Source organism: Stenella coeruleoalba (assembly GCF_951394435.1).
Source record: "Stenella coeruleoalba genome assembly, chromosome: 2".
Classification (NCBI taxonomy): Eukaryota; Metazoa; Chordata; class Mammalia; order Artiodactyla; family Delphinidae; genus Stenella; species Stenella coeruleoalba.
The window spans coordinates 89,070,439-89,084,850 of NC_137147.1; the positions used below are offsets into that span (position 1 = coordinate 89,070,439).

The 14,412-nt window shown below is 36.7% G+C and overlaps 1 protein-coding gene across 1 annotated transcript in view; it reads right to left on the reverse strand.

The window, feature by feature from the left end:
* Positions 1–552: 552 nt before the first annotated feature.
* Positions 553–14,412, reverse strand: part of LOC307182350 (uncharacterized protein) — a gene marked incomplete at its 5' end in the record, with an annotated part of 124,136 nt that continues 110,276 nt past the window's right edge. The window contains one exon of the mRNA XM_079913592.1: positions 553–906. Within this exon, the coding sequence (XP_079769718.1) occupies positions 739–906 (168 nt within the window). The 3' untranslated portion in view covers positions 553–738. The remainder of the gene's footprint in view (positions 907–14,412) is intronic.

The window sequence follows — 14,412 nt, forward strand, 5'->3', positions numbered from 1 at the left end:
TCAGGGGTATTTATTAATAATGCAGAAATCTGGGTTTTGTCCCCTGAATTTTTAATTCAATAGCTTTGGATTGATGAGGACAGCACTCCATACTTTGAGTAAGTACCCCAAGTAAATTCAACCCTAAATGAAATCCATCATTTACTATTCTGCTTTGTTTATTCAATGATATAAGAGTTTTTCTGTATATTAAAATAGTATTCAAAATTGCTTTAAAGATATATTATTCCATCATGTGGCAATGCTATAATTTATTTTTTAATTGTATGCAGTATATCTGGAATATTAAAAATAATCAATTCAAAACCATTGTAAACTATAAGATAGTCCAGTGAAGTATGTAAATAAAGAATAAATATGCAGGAATTAGTGTTCTTCATTTAGACATATAATAATCTGTTAGTGGGTAAAATGTAATGAAAGAGTAATAAAAATATAAATTACATAGGAATAAACTTATTAAAACATTTGTCAAACTTATATGAGAAAACACTCAAAGTCAAAAACATTCCAAATGTTACTGAGTGGTATAAAATAATATTAGCATAATTGAAAAGATTTAATACAATCTTTGATAATAATAGTAAATATCTTTAAAATGTCAATCCAGACAATTCACTGAAGAAAACATGGTCATGTCATTATAATATACATGCAGATAAGATATGATGAGAAGGTACTTACCTCTATAGTATTATTCCCCCAAATCCAAAACCACAGTCTAATCATGAAGAAACATCAATTGAAAGACATTTTATAAAATATCTGAGGAATTAAGCGTGTCCTGGGTGACTCCACTGGTAGAGGATTCTCGGAAGTTTGTGTCTGGATTCCTCCGGATTTCACCGCATGCACTTTTCCCTTTGTTGATTTTGCTTTATAACCTTTCACTGTAATCAATCTTAACTGCAAGTAAAAAAACAAGAAAAAAAATTGTCAAGGTCATGAAAAGAAAAGAATGGCTGAGAATTCTGAATTCTATTCTGAATTCTCTGTTTTGTTTCATTAATTTATTTGTCTTTACACCAGTGAATGACTCTCTTGATTATTTTAGCTCTATAAAAAGATGAGTTAAATGAGTCCTTGAACTTTACTGTTCTATTTCAAAGTTGTCTTGGCTATTCTTTTTCATTTCCAAAAAATTATGAATCAGCTTGTCAATCTATACCGACTGTTGCTATTTTGATTGGGATTGTATTGAATCTATGTATCAGTTTGGAGATGTGACTACTTAATATATTGAGGCTTTTGATTGGCATGGCGTAGCACTCATGGCGTAGATCCTCTTTAATTTCAATCAGCAAAGTTTTATAATTTTAGTGTATTCTTCTATATCTTTTTCTCAAATGTATCCCATATTTTTATATTTTTCATGCTACTCTAAATGGTATTGCTTTTATATTTTCAATTGCCAATTATTTGTTACTAGTATATAATAATACAATTGATTTTTGTGTATTGGTCTTGAATCTTTTAACTTTGTTAAATGCACTTATTAGTTCTAGTACCTTCTTCTCCCTGAACTCCCCACCTAAAATCTATAGGACATTCTCCATAAAAATCAAGTTATCTTGAAATAAAGACAGTTTTATTTCTTTTCTAATCTTTATGCTACTTCTTTTCCTTCCTTACTATACTGACTACAACCTCAGGGACAATACTGAGTAGAAGTGGTGATAATGAACACCCTTGGCTTGTTCCTGATCTTAGTGGGAAAGAATTAAGTCTTTCAACACTAAGTATGATGTTAGATGTAGGTTATGGGTAGATGTCCTTTATCAGACTGAAGAAATTCCTTTAAAGACATGTGAAGGGTCTGAGATTTTACTGTATTTTCAAGCTAATGAATTAGCCTCCCACAATTTAATGGGTACTGGCAGAAAGCATAAGACAAAAGCTTTCTGATTCAAAGACAAAAGATTTTAACTCATATTGATAACTGCTGCTAAAGTATCATTTTCTTGCACTACTTCCTTGAGCCCTAATTCCCACAATGTGATGTAAAAAGGACCAAGTTCTGCCTGCACATTCTGTGGATTGTGTTACTGAGGAGGAACGCTGATCTTAGGGCATCCAAATATTCTATAATAGGCAGTATGTATGCCTGCCTGGTGCTCCAGAGGTAGACATTATCTTTACTAAACATGTAAGAATGTGCATTGTTTATTCTGGAGGGAGACATTTTCTCTATTTTCCACACCTGTTGCTCTACAAACACCCTTGAAAAGACAGTCCAGCACAACAGGACTATCAATACTTTGCTTGTAAGAAATGCAGAAACAGAAGACACTTATGGACAATTTTCTCTCAACCGCTTCCTTTTATTCATATTTTGTTGAGTTTTTACCATGAATGAATGTTGGATTTTGTCAAATGCTTTTGTAATATTTTTTAATCATACAGATTTTAATCTTCATTCTACTATTTTAGCGTATTTTGTTAATTTATTTTCAGATGTTAAAAAAATAAAAATTTGCTTTCCTGGGATAAACCACACTCAATCATGATGAGTAATTATTTATATGTTGATTGATTTAGTTTGCCAAAATGTTTTGAAAATTTTTGCATCAATGTTGATGAGGCATACAGAGTGTCATTTTATTTTCTTGTGAATCATTGCTAATTTTATTAGATTAACACTTGTCTCATAAATAAGTTAGGAAATTGTCCCTTCTCTAATTCTAAAGAAGTTTGCATAGAATAGATACTATTACTCCTTTTATTTTGACAGAACTCACCAATGAAGGCATGTTGGCCTAGGCTTTTTAAAAAATGAATATTTATAATAAAGATTCAATAACTTTGCTTGACAGAAGTCTACTCAATTTTTCTATTTTTTAAAATTAATTTTGGTAACGTGTCTTTTCTAGGAATTTATCTATTTCACCTACATTATGTAATATGTTGGCATAAAGTGGTTTACAACATTCTCTTCAAATCTTTTAATTTTGATAGAGTTTATAGAGCTGTCCCCTCTTTCACTTCTGATGGTAATTTGTCATTCTCACTCTTTTTTTCCTTTGTCTAACTAGCTGAAGAATTATCAATTTAATTGATTTTTTATAGATATAACTTCTGTTTTCACTTAATTTTTAAAATCTTTTTGTTTTCTAATTCATTGATTTATGTCCTGATCTTTATTATTTCCTTTCCTCTCTTGAATTTGATTTGCATTTCTCTTTGTAGTGTCCTGAAGTGGAAACCTAGGTTAATAATTTTCTCTTCGTCGTTTAGTAGCATGGCTTTGATTTGTCTAAGTGTAGTTTCCTTCGTATTTCTCCCACAGAGATTCTTTCAGCACCTTGAATTGATAGGTTAATTTTTTAAATTCAATTTTGGAAGTTTCAGTCATTTTTTTCTTCAAAGAGTTTTCTAGCACCATTTAATTATTTTACTCATGCTGAAGTCCTTTTAATGTGTATTGGGATGCATATGACTCTATGACAGGTTTCTGAGATTCTATTCATTTTCTTTTAATTGTATTTCTGTATTTTCTGGACTGGAAACTTTCTAGTGTCCTATCTTCAAATTCATTGGTTATTTCTTATGATATCTAAAACTTTCTGTTGAGTACATTTACTACATTTTTCATTTTGTTGTTGTAGTTTTTAACTCTAGAATTTCCACATTATCTTCTTTTATAGTTTCTATTTTCCTGTTAAGACCTCCTATTCATTGAGTCATTTACACATATTTTCCTTTAATTAAGTCAGTGTCTATTAACTTATTTTTTTTTCCTGAGTATGGGTCACATTTTCTTATTTCTTTGCATGTCTAGTATTTTGTTTTTGTTGAAAACTAGACATTTTACAGAATATTATATTATAGTCACACTGGATTGTGTTTTATTTTTCTGAAGATTGTTGGTTTTGTTTTAGCAATTGCCTACAATTAAACTGTAGACCCTATTTCCCCCTTGCTGTGCAACCACTGATGTCTCTGCCCAGTTGCTTTTAAAAATATTCTTATTTTTACCTTTTAATCAGGCTTCCTAGGAGTCAACCATCTGTCTGTATAGCTTAGTGATCAGGCAATGATTTTGGCAAAGATTGTACTCAACTATCTGTAACCTCATAAGGATTCCTTACTCTGCCAAGTCATCTGTGTGTGAGTTGGGGATTGCAGAGTTGCAGCCACTTATCATGTCTGTCTTGGCTTTCACTTTTCACTGCCATCACTTGGTTCTTTCTTGTGCATGCATAGTTTTCCAGTCAATCTGAGATGTGTAGAGAGCTTATATCAGGCTTCCTATGGCTCTTTCATTTCCACAATCTCTCTACTAAAAAAAAAAAAAATCTGTCTAATCTGCCGCTCTCCTCAACAGGGACTGCAGAATTAGTTAGGATAGCAAAGATATAGATTACTACTGTTTGTTTCCAATCTATTCTACCTGCCATGTGTTTTTGCCCTCTACTTCCAGATTTTAGCCCATTCCATTGGCAACAAAGTTTCTGGGTCTTATGGCAAACTACATGCCGGTAAAGTTGCCATTCTCACTAACCAAATTTGGGGGTGGGCAGACATTGGGTGGGATGAGGAGAGCTGGGGTCAGATGAGAGCAGCCTTAGTCAAAAGGCCACACACTCACAGTGTTCTGACTCAACGTTCCTGTGATTTTTCAAGAATAAACATGTTCCAATTTGTTGGTTACTTGTGCTCAATTTCCTGTGCCCTGAAATGATTGCTTTTTGAGTATTTTGGAAAATGTATTTATTTATTTTTGGCAGTATTACCAAACTTTTACTGCTATAACCAGAAACCCTTCTCTCCACCAAACACTTTTGACAGATATTGAACTGTATTTGTAAATTAATTTTGGAGGACTTCACCTGTTTATAATATTAATGTTTCATTCAAGAACATTTTTTCAAAATATCAGTGTTTATGTATGTTCTGCGTATTTCTAAACCTCTAATACATTCCTTTCTTCACCTGGAACGTGCTGGTATGAGATGAATTTGGAGCGTGCTTGGGGACGCCTTGTGAAATTCTGGCTTCTACTGCCCTGTATCAATGTCTCTCTGATCCATTCTTTCTGCTCTCTAAAAGTGTATCCCAAGTCCTCTGGAGGTATAGGTGAACAGCACAGAAATCTGCCTGGCCTCAGTTCTGCCCACACTGTTAGCAATCCTGATGTAAGTGTTGGAGAAAGAGTATGTCAAGAAGGAACAGTGAAAACCATACCTAGGAGAACACTGGGGAAAACTGTATAATAGAATGACATTTAAAATATTAACCAGTGTATATTCTCCTAATACATTTCTGTTCTTGTTTTTATATTTTCAATATGGTAGTCAGTAAGTAATTCCTTGCTTCAGAGATTTGGGTGTTTTATTGTTTGTTGATTTATTTTGTAAGGTAAAAAAGCAAAAGATGCTGAAAGTCAGAAGCAGTTTTGTTCTTTTGCTTTGTTTTGTAAAAGCCTAAACAAATTGAAGAGCTTATTGTAGGCATCCAACTAGCATAAAGAAGTGACAGGAATGCCATTAAGGGCAAAGAGAGAGAGAGAGAGGGAAAGAAGAGATTCTTGGAAGCTAATGCATGAGTCAGGTTACAAGTGTCTTTGTGATTGAAATAGAAAAAAACCTATTTGCCATAATAATAGCTGCATACAAGGAGCTGGGCATCTGCACCCATAATAGATGCTGTTCATACCTCAGATTATATCCCCTTTTACCCCTTTCAGTTTCCATAGCTGCAGTTTCTGTGCAGACTAATGGCTTCTGAGTCTAACACATGTATCTCTACAGACTGAGTTCTTTTCCTGGAAACATGATAGCTGGCTCAGCCTGAGCAAAGATCAGCCTCAAAAATCCAGAGACAGGTTACCAAAGGCAAATCTCAACCAATGAAGGGCAGGAATCAGTGATAAAAACACCAGTTTCCCAATCCCTTGGTGGACAATTCTAAGTCATATGGTCCCTCACAGGATATCCAGGAGAACTGAGCCCCAGTTGCGCACAGCAGTAACCCCACCCCATTAATACACATTAAAGTGATAAAGTTCCCTATTTCACTTTCCTCATTCCTGTACCTGTGCTTCCTGAGACCATCTCTCCTACACCTAAGTCCTTGTCTCAGGGTCAGCTTTGATGGCACCATCATCTGATTACACTTAAGATTATCTGCAGTCACTCCTCAAGATCTATAAGCTGCTTGCTGGGTCACACAGGCAATTAAATAAAGGTGTGACAGGAACAAGCTGTTCAGCAACTTTCAAGGCTTTGACAGTGGCACTAATTTTTACACTTCCTTCAGAAGTGATGTTGCATTACTGTTATGTTAGTATCATGGCAAAGAGTGAACACCAGGAATATGAATTTGGTCTTTCCTACATAATAGCCCTTATTTCATGGATCAGGGAACCGTTGTGGGGATTCTGCCAGTTACAAGGTAGATAGATAGAACGAGAGAGAGAGAGATCAATTGATCTCTACTATATGTACCCAAACTGAGTAAATAAACACAGATGTTTCTGTGGTACCAATTGGACCTACACTGAGATGAATTCTGGCCAAGATACTTTCTATCATCTAATATCTATAAGCCACAGTGACCATGGTGGTAAAGTGCAGTGGATAAGAACTAGCTTTCATTTGAAGTCAGTACCTAATGACCTCCAGAAAACCTAAATTTTTTCCTTTTTCCAGTGCACACACCCTGGTAAATGACCATAGATCATGAAGGCTTGGAGAAAGAATATACCGTATACTTGTTGCCACATGGCAAATGGACCGGGCTCCTCCTTAATCAAGTAACTGTGGGTCTGCAAACTGAGTAAGGGGTTGTGAATCACCACTATGGTGACTTGAGTTAGGTTTCTTCCAATATCACCTAGAATTTATCTGTTTATATAAGTCAAGGCTGTCCCTCTATTTCATTCATAGGGTTTGTTCCCTTGATCAAATGATAACTCACTAATACTGTAGCCTGAGAGTCAAAACACTCCACATTCCACTCAGTTAATCAGTTGTGAAAACTGGGCACACCTGTGCTGAAGTGCTGCCACCTGTCCTCTATTACTCTGTGATCCCATTATTCCTACTATAATTGGGAAATCCAATTATATACTGGCATTGTCCATGATCATCTCTGGCCTTGAGAGGACAGGCCCCAAGAAACGTTTTACAGATGCTGATTTTTTGCTTTTTAATGCCCTCATGAAGGGAGTGTTCAGTAGGCTTTCCTAAGGTTATGAGATGACTGAACCCGTAAGAGTTCCACTCCAAGATTCCCATCTCCTTGAGTTTTCAGAAACTTTCCTCTAGATAGTGCTTGACTGTTCCCACCATCTCCCTTCCCTGTTGGTCACTTTTAAGGCCAAGCCCACAGTCAGATGCTTGAGCTAACAGTATAAATCACAAATTCCAGATGAGTATACTCATACCGCTAAAATAGGCTTAAGTCAACTTTCCATTCTGTCATCTAGTACTAACACGCTTAGAAACCATACGCATGCATGCTCCCTCAGTTCTTACAGATTCAAATCAGCCAGATTCTGCACTATTTCAGTGTCCTCCTTGAATGAACCACATACCCCACTAGGGCTCTGCTGGAGCATAAGTTTATGGTGAGTGTGGGTCCTGAAGACAATCTGAATCTCCTTATGAATTCTGATCCCCATTTAAAATTCTTGAAAAACTTCTCCTCAAGGGAAGTCTGGTTCTCTCACTGAGGTGGGAGAAGGACGGCTTTCACAGGTAAGGAAGATTTTGCAGTAATTTTTGGTTTAAAATTGTCAGCCACTTTGGGAAGCCAGATTTGTTGCCATCCCAAGTCTTGGGATCCCAGTATTTCCTGTTTATCTTGTTTTAGCATAAGAGACCTGGCAAGGTTGTGGTTTAAATGATTTTACAACACTATAACTTATATGATCAAGTTGTGGATCTGACCCCAAGCCACGTCTACATTGCAGCTACAAATGATAAGAGGGATTCCTTTAGAAACAACCTAGAGGCATTCTGATTCTCCACCTGTGACTTGACTTGGGTGTACAAGGCCTTAAGCTTAGTGTTTTCATTTTGTGAGCTCTCCATGGTAGCCACAGTTACCCAAACTGTTTTTCATCGTCATCATTGGCAGTAAACACCACGTCCTCTGAACATAATGCCATGTCCTTTGATTGCCCCATGTCTTTCTATCCACTAGCACTTCAACCTCCACCAACACATATGACTATTTTACTAATTGTGATGCCACTCCATCCCCCTAAGTGCCTCTGTTCCCTATGTGCAGTGCCCTCAGGAAAGTGATACGACCCCTAAGGAGGAGCTGCACCAAGTTTCCCACATCATCAAACATCCCTTCATTGTCCAATATGTGGCATTTGGAATCAAAGAGCTACCAGAATAAAAGGGTCTCTGGGAGCTCAGACAATTAGGATATCAGTAGCAATCAATATAAAGTAAAGAGTCAAAGTCCTATCCTTATTTTAGAAGTTTTACTCTCATTTTCCTCCTAAATATTGGTATAACTCTAGGAGGCAGTGGAATCCCAACACCAACTGCAAGATGGAGGTTGGGTGTCCAATTTTAATTTATGGGTGATACACAGATTTGTACACATTTTTTGTAGAGTCTATGGTTTTAAGTTAATATGTAGAACATATCTAAGTATTTTATATTTTACAGTAAAGAGATGTTAAATTCAGCTTTTTCTGATATTTAGGAGTTTCAGAAGCATCCCCAAAGTTTGAAAACACTAGAAAACAATGCAGGACTGGCTAAAAACTTGTGTTTGACTCATTTCCCATGCCACCTCTCAGCTATAAAATGGGACTGTTTAGAGAGGAAATGTGACTACAGCAGAGGGAGTCAGTGGGACCCTGTTGCAAAGAAGCCAGAAACTGATGGGAAGCTGACATGGCTTGACTGAGGCAACATCACTCGTTACTAAACATGCTCCTTGTAGTTCCCTGTGTTTTCCAGGTAAAAAAGCATCACCAGGGCTTCCCTGGTGGCACAGTGGTTGAGAGTCCGCCTGCCAATGCAGGGGACACGGGTTCGTGCCCCGGTCCGGAAAGGTCCCACATGCCGCGGAGCAGCTGGGCCCGTGAGCCATGGCCGCTGAGCCTGCGCGTCCGGAGCCTGTGCTCCGCAACGAGGGAGGCCACAACAGTGAGAGGCCCGCGTACCGCAAAAAAAAAAAAAAGCATCAACATTTGACAGTCAGCATACAGAGGACCCCACTAACAATGCATTAGCACATAAGACTATGCCCATCCTTTCCTTACCAAGTCTGAAGTCGCAAAAAACAACAGGTAACAAGTAGAGTAAGTGTGTATCCAGAAGGAAAAAGGAAACCTAAGACACCCCTCTTCCTGATCACAAGCTTCCATACCAAGATTGCAGTTAAAACAGTTTTTCTTTGTTGGGAGGATGGGTGGGTGGCAGTGAAAGTGGGTAAGAAAGCTATGAATCAGATGACAAAATAAAGCTGTAATTATGTATCATTCTTCATTTTTTAATACCTCAAAAATATGACCAATTTACATGAGAGTAACCAGAAAACCTAATGCGATGGTTCTCAAAGAGTGGTCCCCCACCCTCTCCAGCAGCATCAGAATCATCTGGAAACTTCACAGAAATACAAATTCTTAGAACCACTCCAGACCTATTAAAGGAGACTCTGGGGTAAGGCCTAGAAATCTGGTTTTCACAAGCCCTCCAGGTGATTTTGATCAAGCTAGAGTCTGCGATCCACTGCCATAGTGGGATTTGCTTATGATTTCATCCAGGTGAGGGGAAGAAACGTTAGCAGGGCTTATTTAATAGACAGTGGTAGAAACAGTTCATTTTTTGCATGGCACCTTCAGGGTCCACCAGGCTCAGTAAACCAGTTACATATAGCTGCTTGCTGATATCTCTACATGGTGGACCTTCAGATTTTTAAAAAATTTTAAATCCTAGTTTTAATAGCCTTAAATGTTTTCTCTTGCTATTAGTCCTGTTTTGTTTGTTCTGTCTTTTCTTCAGTATCTTCCCTCTATTCTGATATTTTCTGTATCTTTTGAAATTTTTCTCATTCTGATCATTTCTTCCTTGTGTTTAATGTCTGCCTTCTATTTTTCTAATAACACTTCTCAGCAAAATTCAACTATTATTTCATGATTCCAATGATTTTGTGGCAATCAACTTCTTTATTTCTGAACATGGAATATTCTTTTGATTTCACAGTGGAAACTTGTTTGCCTGTGTTAATTTTAGTATTAAATCTTTGAGCTTTTCCGGGGTTATACTTAAGTCACAAATGAAGTTTTCATGCATAAATTTTTCTCCTCCTTATTCATACTGTACAAACATTCTAGTCAGACATTATTCCCTGTTTGCTCATATTTCCAAATGATTTTTGTAATCTTTAGAGGAAAAGTCTTTGGATGTGGCTTTGAAACCCTACTTCATAGCTCTACCAATGGCCAAGGGCAGGTTTGGAGTTTGATGTAACATTATAGCCTATCTGGTACTACTAAAAGTCAAAGAAGAACTGGGAAAGGCCTGAGAGAAATGTGGAAGACAGCATGTTTGAAGGAGGCTCACAGCGTGATGAAGCTGTGTGCTACAGCTGTGCTGCTATCAGGTGGGCTAAATGGACTTAGCAGGGGGCTCCCAAGACACCTGCTACACCTTGTAAAAACTATCTCACACACAGCACCCTGAGAAAGAAAACAACGAACTTCCCTATAATCAAATGAGAGGAGCATTTTGGAGCAGAGCATGAGAAGAATCAGTGTCAGTACAGTTGGCTCACTAGTTCCCCAAGTCCAAGTTTAAGTTCAATCTGAAAGCCAGAGGCAGCAGCAACATTAGATTAAAAGCACCAGGTGCTGGTTTCAACAGTTTATTACATCATTCTAGAAGACAGACTGTGAGTTTCTGAAGTCAAGCAACTACTTTTAATTCATCTTTATCTACATTCCATCTACAACTAGACTTGGTAACTTTTTCAGCAGTGTTCAAAGAGCCACTGCTACACTTTTTACCCCATGGCAGTCATAGTAAAGCTACCCATAACTTGGAAAAATATTTTTCTCACCTGCGAAGTACTATACAAATATAAGAAATCTTCTTTCTTTGTATTCTAAATAGTATACATCAACTGTATAAACGTAAAGTGTTTCAGAGGAACAATCATGTTACTCGGTTATCTTTGCCAAAGGTTAAATTATGTAATTACATGTCTGTTGTTGAGCAACGTCCCCTCAACACGTACACACAGCCATACCCATACCCACATACACCTTTTTGACTTTTTGGATGGCAGCAGATGTAGAATCTCTGAGCTTACATCCGTGAAAACACCTAGCATGGTGACTGGCATAAAAGTAGATACTTAGGAATTTCTCCACTGGAAGCATTAAGGTCATTCATTGTCATCACTTTCCACATCCAATCACTCACACTTTCCCTGCACTAGGAATCCCTGCTTATACTCATTTTTAATCTATGATGTAGACACAATATTTTCACCCAAGAATCACAGGTCATCAGTTCTTCATCTTTATTCTGTTACTGTTATTGTATGTCTCATTTTCTTCCTTACTGACTTTTCTCTATTTTCTTTCTGGCTTCTATTTTTGAGATAATGTCTTCTTGCTTGCCCTCTCTGCACTTTCACTCATCCTTATCATACTACAGTGGCCGTTCTCTGCTAAAGAAAACAAAAACAAAAAAAACTCACTATACCTTTTTTTTTTTTTTAACAATTTAATGCCTGGTTATCAGCACCTCACATATACCTGATTGAGGGAATATTCCTTTTCCTCCATGCAGCCTAGATAGCATCATAGCATCTCTGTCTCTGTCTCTGTCTCTGTCTCTCTCTCTCGCTCGCTCCTTTTCCCAGTGTTTCATGATGTCTAGCAACATTTTAACAGTAACTCCATGGATTTCCATTGCAATGTTTGAAATACGTAAAATACTACAATTTACACTTTAACACAGATGGTGTAAGCTCTCTGCCTAAAATACTTCCCTGAAATTTTTCCGTAATGTATAGATCCCTCCACCCCTACCAAGCATGCACTTACACAGCTTTCTTTACTGTCCTAGTATCTTCCTTTTGTTGCAAATACTTAAGCAGATTTATTTTCAGGTGAAAGTGAACTAAATTTGAAGTGAAGGGGAGACTTTCTTCTCTAATTAAAAATGTTATATAGAAGTTCAGACATGCTACATCAAGGTCAGAAATTTTCACTGCATTTTTCTTTTTTCTGCACTGGGTTTTAGTTGCGGCACACGGGATTTTCGTTGAGGCATGCGGGATCTTTTGTTGTAGCATGGGGTCTCTTTGTTGCGGCCCACGAGGGTTTCTCTCTAGTTGTGGTGCGTGGACTCCAGAGTGCGTGGGCTCTGTAGTTTGTGGCATGCAGGCTGTCTAATTGAGGTACACACGAGCTCAGTAGTTGTGGCACAAGGACTTAGTTGCCTCACGACATTTGGAATCTTAGTTCCCTGACCGGGGATCGAACCCTCGTGCCCTGCGTGGGAAGGTGGATTCTTTCCCACTGTACCACCAGGAAGTCCCCTTCCACTGCATTTTAAATAAGGATTGATCTTTCAATGCTGATTACAAAAATAGGATTATAAAATAAAAATGGAAATAAAGAAGTATACCATCTATCAAATAGGGCATCAACTTTTATTTTATATATTATTATTATATTTTTATATTATTATTTTATAATAATATTATTACATATTATTTATAATAATATTATATATTATAATATTATTATAATATATAATATTATATTATATATAATTATTATATAATAATAATTATTATTAATACATATTATTATATATTATTTTATATATTATTATTTTTCTGTATGCATTCATCCTGGTAATCTCAATACAAAGTATCAATTTCTATTTTGTTTTCATTTCACATATTGTCAAGAACATTTATCTATGTTGCTACATTGCCTTTACAATTGTCATTAAATGATGGTATGCAGTTTAAGCAAGTACATTTATCATTATTTATTAGTGATTTAATCATTCCATTAACTCTTATATTTTCTATTATTTATTAATGTAAATATGAAATAATGATGCACTGAGAAAAAAATGAAAAGATAAGCATCTATACAGAAAGTTTTTTAAAACTTTTAAAATAAGGCATAAATAAATATATGTTCCTCACCTGTGTGTTCTACATATTTTCCAAAACGTGCACCAATACTTATATAAAAGCTATAAGATGTGCCTTTAAGTAAGTGATGAATGTCACCAAAGGGTGGCCTCCTTTTTACTGTGTATATTTAATCTGTATTATAATCTCTATTGAGTTCACATTTTCAGATTCTGGGGCCCTAACCCAAAGCTGTCCTTACATTTTTACTTCTGTATACCTCAATTTGGCAGTTCACTGTTCATTATTCAATTCTCTGCAAAGAAAAAAAAAAAAAAATGGCAGGGCCCAATTCTGATCCAGACTAGGACTCTGACTTTATTTTGAGCTATCCTTTCCACACTTGCCTGTACATTATACTGCCAAAAGCCATTGCCCTCATCTCTGGAGTGTTAGATCTGCTTGAGATGTGACTGATGTTTCCATGCCTTCCAAACCCACTGAAGACTTTGTATCTATTCAGGGTATCTTATAGCTGCACTGTGGGTGAAGCTATAATGAAGTGGGAAAAAAGTGGCTGACCTGGGTCCTAAATGTTTCTAAGTCTCATTTTATTTATCTGCAAAATGGGGGAATTCATGACTAGTTTACACAGAGAATTTACACTGACCATGCAGTGCAATCATGGAACATCCTAAAAATAAAAGCTGATCCAGAAGTGCCTTGAGGAGATGCCACGCTTTCATAATAGCCAAGTCCAAGGCACACTGGCAAATTCTAGGCCAGTGATGAACTGGCCTCCTCATTGACAGCCATACCTCTCATAGACAGCACTCTTTAACTCCATTAGACCACTGGCGAACACACTGCCTGCATGCAAACCTCTGGACCATTGCTTAGGCTGAGCATACAGCCTGTGATGTCTCCAGCCTTGTCCATGCAGGATAATGTGTTATTTTTATTTCAAGACTTGGCTCAAATTCAGCAGTTTCCCTGAAGCCTTTCCTATTGCCTGAATCAAATGTATTATATTTCCCTTTATGGTCCTCCATCATGTTCTTTCTATTCCTGTTAGCACTTATATTTTATCCTGCTTTTAGAACAGTTTTCTGCTTCCATACAGGTTTCCTCAGGCAAATAGTGTCTCCTAAGTGTGTCTTTATTCTCTAACTCTTTACTACAGATTTAGTTACATGGAATTTTCTTAAAATTTTTTGACAAAAGTTGATGGATAGAATGACAATAAACTATTATTTTGGTATGTACAAGGATGTCTTGGATTATCATAAAGTTCTTGGAAAACGCTAAAATGGTTAGCTTTTTCTGGAAAATTGAATT